This window comes from Annulohypoxylon maeteangense (genome assembly GCF_022496945.1).
Source record: "Annulohypoxylon maeteangense strain CBS 123835 unplaced genomic scaffold GGS22scaffold_12, whole genome shotgun sequence".
NCBI lineage: Eukaryota > Fungi > Ascomycota > Sordariomycetes > Xylariales > Hypoxylaceae > Annulohypoxylon > Annulohypoxylon maeteangense.
The window spans coordinates 242,726-262,289 of NW_025953259.1; the positions used below are offsets into that span (position 1 = coordinate 242,726).

At 48.4% G+C, this 19,564-nt stretch overlaps 3 protein-coding genes across 3 annotated transcripts; 2 read left to right on the top strand and 1 right to left on the bottom strand.

Moving 5' to 3' along the window:
* Positions 1–211: 211 nt before the first annotated feature.
* GGS22DRAFT_166880 (AAA ATPase) lies at positions 212–3,850 on the top strand. Its single transcript, XM_047961916.1, has 6 exons — positions 212–750; positions 817–847; positions 907–962; positions 1,022–1,271; positions 1,336–2,827; positions 2,885–3,850. Exons 1-6 carry the CDS (start codon positions 710–712, stop codon positions 3,478–3,480), a joined length of 2,466 nt encoding a protein of 821 aa, XP_047817237.1. The 5' UTR covers positions 212–709; the 3' UTR covers positions 3,481–3,850.
* A 153-nt stretch (positions 3,851–4,003) lies between these two features.
* GGS22DRAFT_166881 (uncharacterized protein) lies at positions 4,004–5,735 on the bottom strand. Its single transcript, XM_047961917.1, has 2 exons — positions 5,026–5,735; positions 4,004–4,916 (listed from the first exon to the last, which is right to left on the bottom strand). Exons 1-2 carry the CDS (start codon positions 5,142–5,144, stop codon positions 4,535–4,537), a joined length of 501 nt encoding a protein of 166 aa, XP_047817238.1. The 5' UTR covers positions 5,145–5,735; the 3' UTR covers positions 4,004–4,534.
* Positions 5,736–16,512: 10,777 nt separating this feature from the next.
* On the top strand, positions 16,513–19,162 carry GGS22DRAFT_180536 (uncharacterized protein; the record flags this gene model as incomplete). Its single annotated transcript, XM_047963777.1, has 2 exons — positions 16,513–16,902; positions 16,985–19,162. 2 exons carry the CDS (start codon positions 16,513–16,515, stop codon positions 19,160–19,162), a joined length of 2,568 nt encoding a protein of 855 aa, XP_047817239.1.
* Between the last annotated feature and the right edge of the window lie 402 nt (positions 19,163–19,564).

Sequence of the window (19,564 nt, forward strand, 5' to 3'; positions counted from 1 at the left end):
ATAATGGAGACCTGGGACTTGCGAGCCTCATTAGATGAAATAGGAAGCTTCTAGCTGGCTGATATGTGGAACAGACATTGATCAATCATTTATGTCTGCATGCAAAATTAAAAAATGATAAAGGCTTTTTAAGACATGTAACATTAAACCTAGAATGTTCTGTGGAAGATGACGAGGCAATGAAAACCAAATATTTAGGTAGGTGCGTTGCCCACGTACCTGGTATGCAGGTACGGTCGATGCCTGATTGCGTAGCAAGTTGTCTGCCTGTCGATAAAGTTTTATCGGTTAGTAAGCCTTGGGCAGGTGAATCTGGCTTGTTCAACAGTTAGGCTGTGGAAGTCATTGGAAGGTGTGGCGGGCTCCGTGCTGTTAGGCCACTTGGTCCGAGCTCCTTCCGCCTCTCGTCATCAACAGCTCAAACACTACTGTACTAAGGACCGTAAGAGCAACCAAACTCCGAAATTCAACAACTTCCTCACATCCCACATTTAACACCATCTCCCTTCTCCCATTCCGCAAATCGTAAACCTCTTCAAATTTGCACATCCGGAGTCGCTGCAAAGGAACAAGATTCGTCTGCGACTTTTCCCGCAAATTTCACATCCGCCCACCTTCTTTTTTTCGTGCGATTCTACGCACAACTTCTACAACTCCCCACTGATACCGACCTCAATACAAACACACTTTCATTCTCACAGCAATCATCATGGCACCAGAGCCTGAACACAAGAAAAAGGTCAACTTGGCGTAAGTTTTACCATACTATAGAAACTATTTTGCTGTACACCAGAATTTGAGCTGACTTTTGGATAGCGATGTCTCCGGTACCGAGCACAAGGAAGTTGTAAGATATCCCACCCATCCTAATACCCATAAGAGTTCAAGACTGACAATTATTTGTAGGAGAATGATGTCTCGACGGCTATTCTCAAGAAGAAGAAGAAGCCTAACCAGTTAATGTACGTACTACCAATTCCTATGATGCTGAAGCCAGCGGTAGTCATTGACTAATGGACAGGGTCACCGACGCTGTTAACGATGACAACTCTATCATCGCCCTTTCGAACAACACTATGGAGCAGCTCCAGCTATTTCGAGGCGACACCGTTCTCGTACGCGGAAAGAAGCGAAAGGATACCGTCTTGATTGTGCTTGCCGATGACGACCTTGATGATGGCAGTGCCCGACTCAACCGAGTTGTCCGTCACAACCTGCGGGTCAAGCATGGCGACATTGTCACCATCCACCCGTGCCCGGACATCAAATATGTACGTCATCTCTTTCTAATTTGTTCAAGTCCTCAGAGTAACTGCCTACTGACACCAACAACAGGCTAAGCGCATCGCGGTACTTCCCATTGCCGATACCGTTGAGGGTTTGACCGGCTCCCTCTTCGATGTCTTCCTTGCCCCATACTTCCGAGAAGCATACCGACCTGTCCGCCAAGGCGACCTTTTCATCGTCCGAGGTGGCATGCGACAGGTGGAATTCAAGGTTGTGGAGGTTGATCCTCCGGAGTACGGCATCGTTGCACAAGATACTGTGATCCATTGCGAGGGCGAGCCGATCCAGCGTGAGGAAGAGGAGAACAACCTCAACGAAGTTGGCTACGATGACATTGGTGGCTGCCGCAAGCAGATGGCACAGATCCGAGAGATGGTTGAGCTACCCTTACGCCATCCTCAACTTTTCAAGTCTATCGGTATCAAGCCTCCTCGTGGTGTTCTGCTCTACGGTCCTCCTGGTACTGGTAAGACGCTGATGGCGCGTGCTGTTGCCAACGAAACTGGCGCCTTCTTCTTCTTGATCAACGGTCCTGAGATCATGTCCAAGATGGCCGGTGAATCCGAATCTAACCTGCGAAAGGCATTCGAAGAGGCCGAGAAGAACTCGCCCGCTATCATCTTCATTGATGAGATTGATTCTATCGCCCCCAAGCGAGAGAAGACGAACGGCGAAGTTGAACGACGTGTTGTCTCTCAACTACTTACCCTCATGGACGGCATGAAAGCTCGATCTAACGTTGTCGTCATGGCCGCCACCAACCGGCCCAACTCCATTGACCCTGCGTTGCGACGTTTCGGTCGTTTCGATCGTGAGGTGGATATTGGTATCCCCGACCCCACCGGTCGTCTCGAGATTCTTCAGATCCATACGAAGAACATGAAGCTTGGTGACGATGTTGACCTTGAGCAAATTGCCGCCGAGACTCACGGTTATGTCGGTTCCGATATCGCTGCTCTCTGCTCCGAAGCTGCTATGCAGCAGATTCGTGAGAAGATGGATCTCATCGACCTTGATGAGGATACCATTGATGCCGAGGTTTTGGATTCTCTAGGTGTCACCATGGAGAACTTCAGATTCGCATTGGGTGTCTCCAACCCATCTGCTCTCCGCGAAGTTGCGGTTGTCGAAGTTCCCAACGTCCGCTGGGAAGACATCGGAGGTCTGGAAGAGGTCAAGCAAGATCTCAAGGAGAGTGTACAATACCCTGTCGACCATCCCGAAAAGTTCCTCAAGTTCGGTCTATCCCCGTCGCGTGGTGTCCTGTTCTATGGCCCCCCTGGTACAGGTAAAACGATGTTGGCTAAGGCCGTTGCGAACGAGTGTGCGGCCAATTTCATCTCCGTGAAGGGCCCAGAGCTGCTGAGCATGTGGTTTGGTGAATCGGAGAGCAACATCCGAGATATTTTCGACAAGGCTCGCGCGGCCGCTCCTTGTGTCGTCTTCCTAGACGAGTTGGATTCAATTGCCAAGGCCCGTGGTGGATCTGTCGGAGATGCTGGTGGAGCCTCGGACCGTGTAGTCAACCAGCTCTTGACTGGTAAGTTTCTCTCTGAACCTCACTGGAGATTTTTGCATAGCTAACGTTGCATAATAGAAATGGATGGTATGACTTCGAAGAAGAACGTTTTCGTTATCGGAGCTACAAACAGGCCTGAGCAATTGGATCCCGCTCTGTGCCGTCCGGGTCGTCTTGACTCATTGATTTACGTGCCGCTACCCGATGAGGCTGGCCGCCTCGGTATCCTTAAGGCCCAGCTTCGCAAGACACCCGTCTCTGGTGACGTTGACCTTAACTACATTGCATCCAAGACTCATGGATTCTCTGGTGCCGATCTTGGTTTCATTACCCAACGAGCCGTTAAGATTGCCATCAAGGAATCTATCACTCTCGACATTGAGCGTCAACGCGCTCGTGAAGCTGAGGGTGCCGGTGATATGGATGTGGATGAGGAAGTTGAGGACCCCGTTCCTGAGCTGACCAAACGCCATTTCGAGGAAGCCATGCAAATGGCCCGAAGATCCGTCAACGACGTGGAGATTCGTCGGTACGAAGCCTTTGCACAGCAAATGAAGAATGCCGGTCCTGGCGCCTTCTTCCAGTTCCCGGCCGCCGCAGGCAACGCCGACGCCAGCGCTAACAATGATAACAACTTTGGTCAAGCTGGCGACGATGACGGCCTCTACGACTAAGTTTCTTCATAGCCGACAGCTATAAGAAAATCCGCCACTGTACTCTTGCTCCCTATAAACACCTCGACATAATCGGCAATACCACCCACTATGGAGGGTCATGCGTTCAGTGCCAACCTCCCCTTTCTGTGGTGGTTTGCGAAAGTCATTTGCATTTATGATAGATCCGAGGTAACCCCAGATGCTAGGCATGAATGAATCGATGCCTATTTTCTTTGCGCGATGATAGGTATGACCTTTTGAGCTTTGGCAAATTCAATGGTGTGTCTATCCTAATCGGAATGGGGAATGGTGGCCATATGGTATGGTACATCAGGGGAACAAATTAGTTTACGATAGATTCATAAATTGACTTTGCCTTGCTCCAGTATCATAACGACTATTATGTCACATATATGTGCTTATGAAGTGTGAAATTTGATCGTAGCAGTGTCATGTCATTGGGAGCTCTATTGCAATAGTTACAGCTTAATACCTAACGCCTCGCAATTATATATAAGCGGCTACCATGGTAAAAGACGTGAGAGCGAGGCATATCATTTCTAATCAAGTACTAGGTAATCCAGAATGTTTGAATGATGCTTGTCATTGCTGCCGACCAGAGAATACAAAGTAAAACGCTGCCACAGATGTCTTCCCGGGGCCTCGTAAGTCAAAAAAAAACCAGGCTGCTAACGCCAATGCTCCCCCCGTTCCACCCATGCCAATTCTGAGAAGAGAGAAAATAACGCGTAGTAATCGTGCAACGGAATAGAAGAATCCCCTCTTTCACCGTATACCCCCTCTTCTCGTTGGATTCTTCTCTGTCTAAACCCGTCGTGTATGTGCCTAGGTATACAGATCCTTAACCCACTCCGTCATCGTCGATGTTGGGCCTCTCCATCGTCTATTCTTCTGGCTGCTTCGTACTAAATGCACAGTGTATAGTATCCGTCTCCACGTCCCCGTCGCTACGAACCGACGTATCTGTATCGGGGTCGTCATGGCCGCCGTCGTTCTCGTGGGATGGAGACGCAGACGCGCTCGTCGTCGGCGAAGACCCCGACCGAGCCTCTTAACCGGCCGGGCCGTCGTCGACTTCGCACACGGACTCCAGACATTCCCGCGTCAGCTTCAGCACCGCGTCGACTACGGCTTGCGGGACTGCGAGGTTGTTGTTGTTACTACTGGTGTCGCCGTTACCTGCGCTAGCACCGTTCCCGTTGCTGTTGGAAGTGCCGTTTACCCCCGCCTTCCCGTTCGAGGTCCCGTTCGTTTCGCTAGACTCCGCGGCTAGGGCGAGGGTGTCGTGGCGCACGTCTTTGAGGACCCGCTGCACGAGCGCGGGGAATGTTGTTACGTCGCCGGAGCGCAGGAGCGCGAGGGCGTGGGTTTGTACGGCGGAGGGCCAGTTGGAGGTGTGTGCGTTTAGGGAGTGGAGGAGGTGTTCTTGAATTCTGTTGCGGGAGAGATTAGTTTGGTCTTTGGGTTTGGGGTGGATGGGTTTGTTTGTGGGAGAGGTAGAGGATGAGGATGGAGAATGGGGAGTAGGAGGTAGGGACGTACTTGGCGATGTGACCTTCTCGGAGGAGAAGCATGTTGATTTGCGACCGCAGGTCTGAGTCTTGCGTCGCGGGCGTGTAGGACGCGGCCGAAGGCGGTACTTTGACTGGCGTTTGCGACATTGTGTCGGTTGGCGATGTGGTGGGATAGGGTCGGGTAGGATAGTGGTGGGAAAGGATGGAGGATTTGGGTCCCCCTCCTTTGATGGTATATAACCTGCCCTCACTCTTGAGAGGATCAGAGCTTAGAAGATGGGTAGGTGTGGCTCAGATGGACGGGGATACGAGACGGTCCCCGAAATTGACGGCCGGTTCGGTGGAATGTTTTTTTTCTTCTTCAAAGCGCGGCGGTTCCCTAGAAGACAAAAAGGGTTGAATGTGTGTGTTTTCGATTTCTTTGCCAACGGCGACTTGATGGTTTTTTGCAGAGTGATCGACGAGCGCAATTCGCAGTCGAGAAAGCAGGATGCACGAGCAATTCGCAGCACGGGGATTGTCAGTGGGATTTGGGTCGGTACTAGGTAAGGCGAGGCTGACAATTATCCGGAAAGTTTGCCAGGGCGAGGCTGAAATAGCTTCGTACTATGTAATAAGTGGATAGCTTAAAGTAGGCCGGTGTGGGGCTCAAACCGCTCTTTAAGCGCCTAGACCTGGTAGGGTAAGCTTAAGTTATGTGGGTCTTTGTAGATTCTCAATTGTGGCTTGATCCTTGACAATTGGGGCTAGAGACTTGGGGTTCGAGGCTAGGTAACTCTTAGATCTGCCCCCATTTTTAGATCTTCCCTGGTACAATATAAACATCTTACCCAGACCTACGATTTGACCATTAACATGAGATCCCCAAGTAACAGGTAAATTAATATTATTCTTACTATATATTAATATTGAATTCAAGTAAAGTTATTACCGATCAGATCCAACGCACCCGATGTGTGGAATCGTGACATCTACGCTCCTTCGAGAATTTATGCGCTTATAATTTCTGCTCATTGATATAGAAGACTTCCATGCCCCAAAGAGAAAGTTCGATTCCCTTCATCAATTTATGAAATTTAAGCAATGGAAGTTTTCAATTTTAGCAATGATGACTTTTACTTCATACCTAGTGTCTATCAGACTCTATCTTTTTACACATTTCAAGCTCCTCGGACCTCGGTCCATGAGATGGCGTAGCAACAATATTACTAGGTACCTAGGTATTCTAAGATGTATGTATATCGTATCCTCAGCTTCAAAGACTCAATATCCTTGGACAATTGCTCGATAGAAGAGGCAGATGTTAAGGTACTTGAAATAGTACGAAAATTTTACAAAGAAATATATTAGTTCAATGCAACAGTAATTCTTGTATTTGTTTAAGACAATACCGAGGTGGGAAGCCGAAGAAATTCATAGAATACCGGTACTGATAGGTGTGTAGAAACGAATGGAAGGTAATATGATAGACACAAGTGCCGGCAGCCAATGTGAACCACCTAGTACCAATTATGTCATTGATGCATTCTCTCATTTGTGATATGAGCTTCTATTAATAGTGTAACTCAAGGGAGAATGTCAAAACTGTGGTGGGATCCATGTATGTACGATAGATAACCTTGGAAGTCGATTCAACATCTCCAAAAATTATAAAAATACGACGTTGACGATGCATTGAACCTTTCATTTGCTTACCTGGTTGTCATCTGTAATTACTAGTAAATCTCGCGGCGGCAATTCTCCAGCGAAACGGCTTCTTCGAAAGCCCAGACGGCCGCACGTAGGTACTCCATATGCTAACCGCATACCGGTCGGGTCGGTGATTCCCAACGAACGTGTTACCATTATGTGGTACTCATAGCCCAACTTTATCACGCTGCTGACAAGAAGCCAAGGAATGTCATCTGGGGTCTATCGTCAATGTCGCATCTGTAGTTCTCACCGACTTATTACTTCCCTTTTCTACTATAGCCTGCAGTGTAAGGATCGTGCATTCGGCTCGGTCTGTCAGCGGCGAATCAGAGTTTGCCGGATCAGCCGCGACCTCGATGCCATTCGCTAATCTAACTTGAACTCTCTTACCGCGGTCGCGCTAAGGTGTCCATTTCCCTGGCCAGCTCAAATGACCGATTCTTTGCAGCGTTGGGCTCTTTCCTAGGCTTCCCCGTAATATGATATATGACAAACCGCATCTACCTAACCTGGTTGGGATGACGATGTTGCAATGCGGGCATCAATCAACACGAAGGCAGATGATGACCTCGAGGCTAAAGAAAAAGTCGGTCTGAATCAAGACACCTGTCGATGGCGGTTACGGCGAGATGGTTTCCCGGGGTAGCTGAACGGCGATTGGTCGTGAAATTAGGCTTCTCGCAGCCCCGTTGCTTGCCGTGATCTGCATTAGCTCCCTACTGTATCCCGTTCTGCTTCTGCTGTCGCAACTGTTGTTAGCACCTATGTATAGCATGTCCAATATACAATGCGTCTTCTCATCTAAGACACGCATTGGGATGAGAAACTCGACGTAGGTACGTACGATATGTTGCCGTCTCATCGGACTGGGGCCGCTTACTCTTGACGCTGAGAGGCTTGTCGACCGTGTCGCCTAGCCTTCGCCCTGCATAACTTCATTATCTCGCTTCGACGTGCTGAGTGAGGCCCCGATGCCCCAAGTGTTTAATTGGCCATCGTTTTAAAAGGCTACCCACGGATTAAAGTACTGGCCAACGGCGCCTAGCAACAGCATCATCTCTGTTCCACGTTCGCCCCGGATTCCTATCTTAAGGATAGTCTAATTATCGACAGGTATCTGTGAGTTGGACACAAAGTATCTTCCATGTACCAACTCGGGACATGTCGTTTTTTTTGTCATCCACCGGGATTTAGGCCTCGAGTATTCGATACACATGTGCTAGTAAGCCTGGACATTATCGTATCTCGCCGGTGGTAATTCTCGTCGAACGCAAACGCGGCTCGGGTAGCTGCGTGAACTCAGGTTAGGATATGGTCAGTTAAAATAGTCCAAGCGTGACCGAGTTAACTTAAACGGTTTCTAACATCAAGCAGCCGCTGTTTGATAGGCAAGCCTCGCGAAATACTTGGTCATATGGTCGATGACCGAAAATCATGATAAATGGCCATTGCACAGGAATTTCGGGCATAACTGGAAGATTATAACTTCAAGTGCCACAACTACTAGGAGTCTGGAACGTGGCGGTCTCCGATCTGTCACGCGCAGCCGTCCTGAAGTGTGATAGTGAAGCCGCAATTGGATATCCCGTGCGCGTAGCCATTCATATGCGGGTGTGGCGCCTCCGTGTCCTAGCGGTAAGCGCTGTCGGATAGGGTTTGTGTCAGCTTCGACAGAAAAGTTCCATTAGCTCTCATGTACGAAGGTCTACTAGACCGACACACCGGCAGTGGTGCCCCCCACGACGATATTACCCGATCTTAGCCTGGCAGACGTCCCCCCGCGCCGGCGTCCAGCCTCTGAGCTCGTGAGTGGGCTGGGCCAGATGCAAAACGCACCTCCCAGGGTCATATCCAAGATCTGGGAGGGTTGCAATATGCAGAGTCGGTATGGACGTGGCGCCGGCTGGATCCGGGTTGCAGGAAATTGGGTTTGGGGGTCAGCCACCCACAGGAATCATGGCCGCATAGGAGGCTACCAGGTTACCGGAAACCATGAACCAGCCTAAGACCAGGTAGGACGGGCCGCACCATGCAGTAAGCTGAATGAGGAAGTAGAAACGTCAGGGCCGTTAGAGGTGTGGCAATGGGATACAGGGAGCTACAAGGAGCTAGCCCAGCTGCGTCTGATCGGGGGAACCATAGATGAGTTACCATTGCACATGTATAAGGGAGCAGTGATGAAGCATCGAAGCATCGAAGCATCGAAACATCGAGGCATCGAATGCTACCTAGGATCGTTGATGGCACTGCAGTTGACTACATGGGTCTTCTTGGATATTTGAAATGGGTACTATGCAGGTGGCTGGCATGGGAGATACATGGGTGGTATGTGGAAGGACAAATCATCGTGGAGTCAAGGAGGTAATGGGAAGAAAAGCCACATGTACATGCTCAGAGCTCATGTGATAAAAAATATATACAGGATTCCAAAACAATGGAACTTAAAATAAACTCTTCAGGGATAATAACTATAAGTATTGATTCACATTTGTTCACGCCTTCCTAGATTTAGACAAGATCCACAGCCATCTACATAGTGAAGTAACTGAGATCAGCCCTTGCATCCTTAGGCTTTCGAGGTTTGAAAAGGCAAGAAGCAGGTACTGAGTAAGAGTACCTCGGCCAAGTAATGCCACACAATGCCACACAATACCACACAATGTGCCGAGAGGTGCATTTTTATAGCTTAGTAGGGAATTTGTCCGCCCTGTATATCTTATAACTCTGGTCCAATAAGCAAGCTAACCGATCCTTATATCGGTTGCCACATCGACTGGCGTGTTCGAATTTCAGCCCTAGTAAATGCGTCGTATCAATAATTGACGAATTAGGGGCAAAGTCTTGCCTGGGTGGATAAGGTACTTCTCAGTAACTTGACCTGGGAGTCACGCAGGAGAGGGAGTAGCCACCGACGTAATGAGCTCCATTAATTATGACAAATTATACCAGGTAGGAGTACATCCATTACACAGCCAATTGACCCTCGAAAAGGTGTATTTCATATATATACCTGTAGATGTAAAGTTTAACGTTTCAATTTTATGGGATTGATGGGAGGAATTCAAACTAACTTGACAACTGCACCCCTGAATTTCACTTGGAGAAGGAAGAAGATCTTTTGAGGCACCTGTGTTCAGATTAGTTGAAGTTGATACAATAAACCTTAAGGATGTTACTTCATTGATTGACATGGCTTTAACTTTTCTTGACTGTCAGGTTGAGGTTCTAAAGATACGTGGAGTAGTATATCATGGATCTCGCTTGTATAATTATCTTGTGTCATAACCCCCCTATTCCCTAAATAGGTACTAACTAAGCATTGGCAGTTTCCATACGTGCATTATGTAGGCAGGTAGGTGTTGACTTATTGTAGGGTCTTTCAGCATTGGAGGCATACGGTCGTCTCGCTCTTGCCCATGTCCAATCGCTCCTTGTCCCCATTGATCTCTCGTCCCCAATAGATCCACTATGAATGTGGAATTACGCTTCCTCGCTCAATCATCTTTTACAATAATAACATGCTTCTCGGCATCATGCAACCGACCCATTCATATTCAGCTCTTTAAAAAAGAGTGCTGACCCGCGTCCATGGCACGTAAAGGCTACTTGCTGTCACGTCCATTCTTATTCGTAAGCCTAACCACCTCACATGAGATCTGGCCGCTACTTAATAGGCCTCGTGACAACAATTTCCTTCTCCACCTTCACCGCTCATGTGCAGCATCAGAGCCTAATAGTCTTCGAAAAGGCAGGCGACGATCAAGTTTGTAAGTCTGTACCCCCCCAACACACGTGGTTTTGAAACCAAGTTATCTTATGAGAGACGTTTATACAGCTGCAGGACGTTGCCACCAACAGGCAGGCGAAGAAAGAGCCTCAATATCGCGGCAAAAGGAGGTGACGTCGGCATCTGCATCTAAAACATCAACCTTGTCAACCTTAACCGCGAGCTTTATACATCAATATACGTCTTGAGATACCTTTATCCGCATCAGGAAACAGTCCATTGGTAGGATTCGTATTACCTGCAGACTCGTTTATGTTTTGCGGCTGCTGACTAGCGGTTATTCTTAGGAGTACCTAAAAAATCGAAACCTGGTTAACAAGGACTAGATGCTTCCACAGCATAGTGGATGGTCTTCCCTTTCTCATTCTTCACTGGGAGCCTGCAATTTTGCCTGAACCCCAGACCTGCGGTGATACTTGCAGCAGTCACTGCATAAACACCCCAGAGACAAGTGTCCGCAAAACGTCATTTCTATTATGGGGGGATTTTCAGGGTTGAAAAGGCTTTCTTCTGCGTAAGCCGCTGGGCAGCATTATTGATAATGACGTGGACAATGGCACCACCCGAATCTGGTAAACTGACTCCAGTTTTCCTAATTTCTGACTTCATGGCACCTGAAGGCTCTTGCCATCGTCGGTATAGGGGTCGGGGGCAATCTTCCCCGCAAAGGTTCTGATGATTCAAATCAACAGACGGTGCAATGAACTTGCGCCAGGTTGCCCCCAGATGGTCTCAGCCTTGTGAGACACGACTGCTGCCGTTCTTTGCGTTCTTTGTCCACCTGGACATGCAGGGATGTCCGGCAAGAGCGCCAAGGAGGGCCAAATCTGTGTCCATCTGCAGAACATACACCATGGCAGACTTTATCGAGAAGCCTAGCCGAGGCGGCCCATGAAACGGACCGTGCCTGCAAGTCATTCTTGTCCAACCCACGCGGCAGAAGCATTTAGCGGCTTTTTCATCCTCGGTGTGGATGGCAATGGCCATGGTAGAAGTACCCCCGTGAGCTATCACACGGGCTTTGCAGCCGTGCTCCGAAGTTACAAGTCAGCATACCAACTTGGGACTGCATCTGTACCCAACATTGGATCTCATGGCAGCGGGAAATAATAGACAATGGTGAGGGTCAACTATATACCCGCCAAATTTATTATGATAGCATGGCATGGCACAAGGCCGGGGGTGTGGGGGCGGCGCGCTACTGCCACCCATGTCACGGTCAAATTTGCCAATGGCTTGCTGCGATTTGCCGGTGGTTCTTCTGTAGGTTACTGCTGCTGTATGACACGTTGCGAAGTTTAGGAAATGCAAATGCAATGGCGGAGATGAGAAATGCGGAATTGAAAAATTCAGGAATCAGGACCCAGAACATCCAGGGCATTTTAGGACGACCAAAATGACTAGTTAAGATGTTTCGGCGGACGGATACTACACTACTTATTACACGGACTCGGAGCCGAACTCCGCAAATGGAAAACTTATGGGCAAGATGAACATGGGATTTTGGGCGGCAGGCATTCTTGTCGATTTTCAGAATCTCACTGCATAAAAGGCGTATCCACTTCTTGACCGGTCGACCAGGTTTGGATCTTATCGTGCCTTATCGAGGGAGTCGGTCAGGAGAAGGACCAGTAAGCTGGGGCGCCAAGACATTACTGACCCAGCCTTGACAGACTTCGGGACCAGACAAGCGAGATGCAGGGAAGCTGAGCTGCAGAGGAGCTTTCTGATGGGATGGGTGTCCCGCCCGGTTGAAATAGGTAGTAGGGTATCTAGGCTCGTGAAAAAAGAGTGATGACGAGAGGGGAGACAGGATTGGTGATCTGGACCTGGATGATTAAATCGATGCCGAAGTTGGCAGAGCCCTAAAGCAGTTAGTGAGACACAGTCCATCTGCCGTCCCAGTTTCTTTCTTATGGATGTCTCTTATTTCTTTATTCCCTTATCCCCTCTCATTTTTTTACTCCTCCACATTGGGATGTTCGAGCGAAATCTCCATGAATATTCATGAATACCTACACAATAGCAGGAAGGGGTAGGGGATATAATTAAGGAAAATAAGGGAAGTGTTCTTAATGAAATTCTCCTATGTCGATTTTCTTATGTGGCTCATATTTGACATGAAGGAGAGTCTCCATCTCCCTTCTCGTTCCACATACCTAATACGGTAACCGGGAACAGCCAAAGACCAACCAGCTAGATGGCCACGGAGGTACCCGGGGGTTGACAAGTTACCTACCTCCTATCTACAACTGATACGCGTTTGAAGAAGTTCCCATAACCTTCCGGCATGAACTACATCTAGAAAGTGTTTCTTACGTACAATTGTACAAGAGTTGCGACTCTACCCGAATTGAGCCGGGATAACTGGCTCGCATCCATCCTGTTAAGCTTTACTGGCCATCGAGTATCAGATGATCTAGTTGATCGGCTCTCATCTACTCAAGTAGTTACGACCCTATGATGTGTCCTCCATGAGAAATAGGGGAAGGGGGTTTACCGAAAGATACTCGAAGTACATACCACTTTAATTCTCTCACTTTTTCTCTCACTCTCCCTCTCTTACTCACATTTTCTTATACCTACCTGCCTAAGGTATCTAAGGCGTTCGAGCTATCCCATGCGGTTGGAGCTCCGTGTTGATTGGGCGCTTCTTGGGCAAATGGGGAAAAGTCTCTAAACAAGCATTGGGACCAATACCACCTCTATACTTGCCTTATAGGTATTACTCTTGTTTAAAAGGTACCTACCTATGTGCAATGTGACACAGAATAAAACCGCGCGCAACACAGATTACTCGGCTGCAGTGTCCGGCCTAATGGTAATGGGAATCTGCGGCTGCTTGGTACGCTGATACACTGATACACTAATACCTACACTAATACCCTCTCGAAGGGCAAGAGGTCGTCATGGGAGCACAGGTCACGGATCAATCGATGGATAGGAAGCCTCTTAAGGCTCTCCTATAACCTATTGACGCGTTGCTATTCTATATATTAGGGATCGTCCCATCTTCCTTATCCACACTATCGTCCATGGTTATCCATGGTCCGCCGGCTCACTATAGGGTTGCAGTTATCAAAAAGGCTATTCTCATTATTCTCCCACAGGCGAGAATGGTCTATTGTCTACCTGGAACGTTATTTCCTCCAAATTCTTCTTGACTGGTTCCATCCTCATGATAATAACTTATAACTAAACTTTATAGGGTCGCTGTCTTACCTGACGTTCTAAGGATTCAAGGATCCGGAGGTCCCTGCTTTTTACCTTCATATATATACATACCTAGTACCTATGGATATATAATAGTCACCGTTACGGTCACAGTCACGGTCACAGTCACGGCCTTGGTCTTGTACAACCTGTACAACCTATACAATCTATACAACCTGTACAACAAGCTGTACAACCACAAGTGTATAATATATCCAAAGGTTCTCCTCTTTTAGGCGATCTTGATGTCTCTAGGAGTTTCAAGGTTCTCCATACATACAAATCTACGAATCTACAAATCTACAATCTATAATCTACAATCTACCATCTACCATCCATCTCACTACCACAGCCACAGCACGAGGAATCCGGAACACGGAACACGGACCACGAGCACAACCCCACCACACCTTAATTTTTTCTAAAGAACCCACCGTTAAGGGACAGCTTTATTATTTATTTATTAGGCTAGACCAGAGGCGTCTAGAGCACCGCCGCAACCCCCTGTCAAGCCGAATAAGTCTTGGACTTCATGCATGCAGGCGCGCTGCAATCACAACCTCGACCCTCACCAGGACTAGAGCTAGATGCAAGGCGGTGAGAAGGCTACAAGCCGTTTGGCTACTTAGTGTAAGCCTCTCTGACAAACCACATCCCCTTATTCGACATTAGCATCAAATGGAGCTAGGGACGAATTTTGGGCCTTTACGGCTTTGCGTTCTAATTCACCTATTGTTCAAAAATGGTTAATGTCCAATGTCCAATGTCCTTTGATGGTTCCGATTATCCAATTTTTTGGTCAACACAAAGTATGTGTTAAGTTATTTATGCCAGGTCCTCTAACAGCTGTGGACGTGTTAGGATAGCAGGATAGCTACCTGATTAGCTATAATTGTCCGCTAGAACGGCCAGAACAGCCCTAGCAGCCCTAGAAGCCTCGGGACATTTTTGGTATCCAACGCGTACCTGGTACCTCGAACGGCACGGAAGGAACTTAGAAAGAACTTCGTCGCTACTCCCTCGTTAGGTCACAATACAACAGCTACCTAAGGTAGCTACCTAAAGCCAGCCAGGGAACATTCAAGGGAAAGAGACGACCTTGGAAAAGAAGAAGAAGGGAAAAAAAATACTAATCTCGAAGGCTCCTTCTATTCTATCAATTACCATTCCCGTAACGGCGACTCCCACCGCGAGTACCGACAGCTCATCATTGATTCATCTTGAGCCTTCCCCATCAACGTGCATTTAGCAATTCGGGTCTAGAATCCCAGCTACCAATTCTATCCTCCCACATCTTTCACTCTCACTCACACCACCTTTTTTTTAATCCTCAAACTACAAGCAAGCTACGAAGCTACGAAACTACAAACTACAAACTATACAAACTACTTACCATTGTATCTTCGTTCATCACTATCACGACTATCTTACCATTTTACCTACATCCAACCTTGAAACCTACCTACATACCTACACATACCTACATGCCTAGTACTATCTTACTTAGACACATTACATTACTTTACATTACGCCGGTTTCCTCTCTTCCACCCCTCCTCTCCCGTTTCGTTTTTTTTCCAACGACGGTCCCAGCACAATCTATGTCTTGTGTTTTATTATTTTTCAAACAACATCCACAGCACTAGTTCGTACTAGTTTCCACGATACAACTCCAGTCTCTACCGACCTACAGACTACAGCCTACAGTACCTATCTTGCAAGGATCTGTTACCCTGGGTTCGGGTTACCTGATCTGAATTTGGGAAAAGAATCAAGACAGGCACATCCCACCTTTTTTTCAGACCCTGCTACTGCTGCTACCCTACCCACCCATACAAATCCTAGGAACTTACTTTTACATACATACTTCCTTTCGATTTTTTGTGCAACGCGCTACGACTTTTGAGATCTTCCGACCTTTCTACAACAACACCTCCTTTATACCTTTATACCTTTATACAATCTTCCAAGGTTGTTCTTTACATAGTAGACATACACTCGTTTGCAATTGTCTTTTTTTTCTTACTTCCCCTCCCAACCCCCCGTGAGACCATAATTGGAAGGGTTACCCACTACATTTGTACCCCCCCAGTCTCTTAAGGAAGGGCAAGCTTCATCAGTCGGTATCAGTCGGTCTATCTAATAGTACTGTTCAGCTTGCTTCATCTACGCCTACACCCACGCTCACGCCCACGCCAGGCCATAACCGTACCTAATAACTTCTGACATCAAAGGGGTCCCCCCCCGCCGTGCCAGCACTGCATCTACATACATTACTTATTTCTTTATCCCCTGGCGCAGATCCTGGCTAGACCGAAGCAGTGCCTCATCGTCACTTGCTCGTTCATAAGCACATTTTCAGTACAAGGAGTCTCTACTTTTTTTTCTCCGTCACCGTCAAGGTACGCTAGTCTCGAGTCAGTCCGCCAGAGTGTGCAGAGAGCGTGGCTTTCGCCACTAACACCGTCTGGTGACCAAGCCCCACCAGAACATGGACTCGGTATCCCACTAACTCGAGCCGAGCATAGAACACTTGACCTTCAATTCCTGTTGATTTCTTGAACCTTGGAAATCCGACAGTCGTCAGTCATTCCGTAGGCCAAAACAATTTGCAGTCAGGCAGTTCCGGGCTCTGCTGCTTGAAGCAATTGGGGGGTCGTGATCTTGTGCAGCTGCGGCAATGACCCAGTACAAGCACTGCCGTCAGTAATATGTACGTCAAGCACGCCTTGCAGCATGCAGTGCAATGCCCTCGTCCGATTTGTACAGGTCTTATGTATTCCTGTGAATATCTATGCTGACTCGCACGTTTCACAGACCAAGATGGCTGAAGTCATCATCAGCCCTCCCGACTCCCCGGCGGAGAGAGTGCGAGATGTTACTCAATACCTCTACCCGGACCTCCTGCTTCTGGCTTTTATCGCCATCGGCGCCACTCATTCCGTCTACACCGCTATGCGTAAGGAAGATGTAGTCCTTCCTACCGTTACAGGCCCCGGCGGCAAGCCGTTGCCGGTCACCAAGAGGAGAAGATCTGAAGACGATGCGACAGATCCCGACGAATTCTCTCCTCACGCCAGAAGGTTCTTCCAATTCTCCATGATCTTGGCGACATTGACACTTCTTGCTACCGGCGGCGCAATTGCCGCTCGTGCTCTAATTCACAGGAGCGCAGATGGGCAACATGGATGGTGGTGCGGTGAGCCAAAAACCGTAAGCAATTAGAACTCCCCGGGCTCGCAACTATAGTAACAATACAGTCAGCTAATCCTTCGCCTTTTTGACAATTATTTAGGTCTTTGTCCTTGGCTCGGCTTTCCTTTACGTCTACTTGACGTTGACTATGTTCGACTGGAAGAGCAGCCCGAGCTTGGTCCATATTGTGACCTGGATCTTCGCGCTTTGTGGCGAGGTTATCATCTTTGTCTGCGAAGTCATAATTTTGTCTCGCCCCCACAAGGTCATGACCAATCTCGATCGCGATAAGTATGTGATTGTAGACGAGGTAGACAAGTGGGACGTGATTGATCTCGGCCTGTCTGCGGGCAGGATCGCTCTCCTTACAGGCATGATAGTAGTGTATTCTACCATCGTATTGCTGAGAAGTCGGGCCGAGCTAGAGAAATATGAACAGGGACAAGAATACGACTATGAAGCTGACGAAGCCACCCCCCTACTTAATGGGGAGGCAAACGGCTATCGCACAAACGGTCATTCTCCACACCCGGGCGCCAACGGCTCCGCCACCGTCAACACTAACGGTGCTGCTGATGGGAGCCATCAAATGGTTGACGAGGATGCCGGATTTTATCGACCGGAGAAGCTACCGCATACTACCTGGTTCGAGTATCTGCGGGGTTATTCTGTCTTCTTCCCGTATATGTGGCCGAATAAGCAATTTCGATTGCAAATTATTGTCGTCGTCTGCTTCGTCCTGCTGGCTCTTCAGCGATGGGTGAACATCATGGTTCCTTACCAGATTGGTATTGTCACAAACCAGCTCTCGGGGGATGATCTCGAGAAGGGAGAGAAACTTATGATGCCCTGGGTTTCGCTTGGACTGCTCATCTTGTATAAGTTACTTCAAGGACCGTCCGGGCTTTTGGGGTCTCTTAGGTCACTGCTATGGATCCCTGTTTCGCAGCACACGTACCGAGCCCTTACCACATCAGCGTTCGAACATGTTCACTCTCTAAGTCTCGACTTCCACCTAGGCAAGAGGACTGGAGAGGTGTTATCCGCTCTTAACAAGGGCTCTTCCGTCAATGCTTTCCTCGAACAGGTCACGTTCCAGGTCTTCCCAATGCTCATCGACTTGTTTGTAGCTGTCAGCTATTTCTACGTCCGATTCGACGCCGTCTACGCCGTCATCGTCTGCTCAATTACATTCTATTATTTGTTCTTGACAATACGAATGGCATCCAAGACCGCAGACCAGAGAAGGGCGATGTCCAATGCGGACAGAGAAGAAGAAGCGGTTAAGAATGATTCGATCATTTCGTACGAAACGGTCAAATATTTCAACGCGGAAGACTTCGAATTCAATCGCTACAGAGAAGCTATTCAGAATTTTCAAGTTGCGGAGGCTAGGGTCACGTGGAGCATAAGCACGATGAATATCTGCCAGTCATTGGTTTTCATGATCGGGATGCTGGTCGCTATGATGCTTGGCGCGTACCAGGTAACTATGGGTAGCCGCAAAGTCGGAGACTTCGTTACTTTGATGACCTATTTAGGCCAGCTGCAGGGTCCGCTCAACTTTTTCGGAACCTTCTACCGGACCGTGCAGCAAGCTATGATATCTGGAGAGCGGTTATTGGAACTGTTCAAGCAGCGTCCTACTGTCGTTGACCGCCCCGGCGCCGCTAATCTTTCTTCGTGCGAAGGTCGTGTCGAATTCTCTAAGGTCAAATTCGCATACGACAAAAGAAAGCCGGCGCTGAGGAACCTGACATTCACTTGCGAACCTGGCACGACCACAGCGCTTGTCGGCGAATCGGGCGGCGGCAAGTCTACTCTATTTCGATTGATGTATCGCTACTTCAACTGTCAAGAGGGAAACATCAGGGTCGACGGCCGCGACATCAAGGATGTCACGATTGACTCTGTTCGACGCTACATAGGAGTAGTGCCGCAAGACACGGTCCTGTTCAACGATACACTCATGTATAACCTGCGATACGCCAACCAGAATGCGACTGACGACGACATCTTTGCGGCCTGCCAAGCTGCTAGCATACACGAGAGGATTATGTCATTCCCGGATGGTTATAACACTAAGGTGGGCGAGCGTGGCCTACGTTTGAGTGGCGGTGAGAAGCAAAGGGTGGCCATTGCGCGTACGCTACTCAAGAATCCTAAGATCATCATGCTTGACGAAGCCACCTCGGCACTTGACAGCCACACGGAACAGCAGATTCAGTCCCGACTCGCCAATATCGGTCGCGGGCGTACACTGCTAATCATTGCGTAAGTTTTTTTGGACAATTTTTTGGTTAAAATTTTTTTTCTTCTCAAGACTGTTTCGTCTATAGCGTTTCCGTAACCGGCCCAACTGACCGCCTTTAGGCATCGACTTTCTACAATTACCCATGCAGATCAAATCCTTGTATTGCACCAAGGAACCATCGTCGAGAAGGGCACGCACGAAAAGCTGCTCGAACTCAATGGTCGATATGCATCGATGTGGAATCGTCAAGCGAAAGCCGAAAAGGCAGCCGAGGATGCGCGCAACGCAACCCGAAAAGCTGAAAAGCTTATGCGCAAGGCTAATATTCCGTCTCCTTCCGGCGATCATCACGCCCGAAATGAAGATTCTAATGGCAACGACGACTCAAGCAGCTCATCTGATGAATCGACGACCCCCAATCGACTG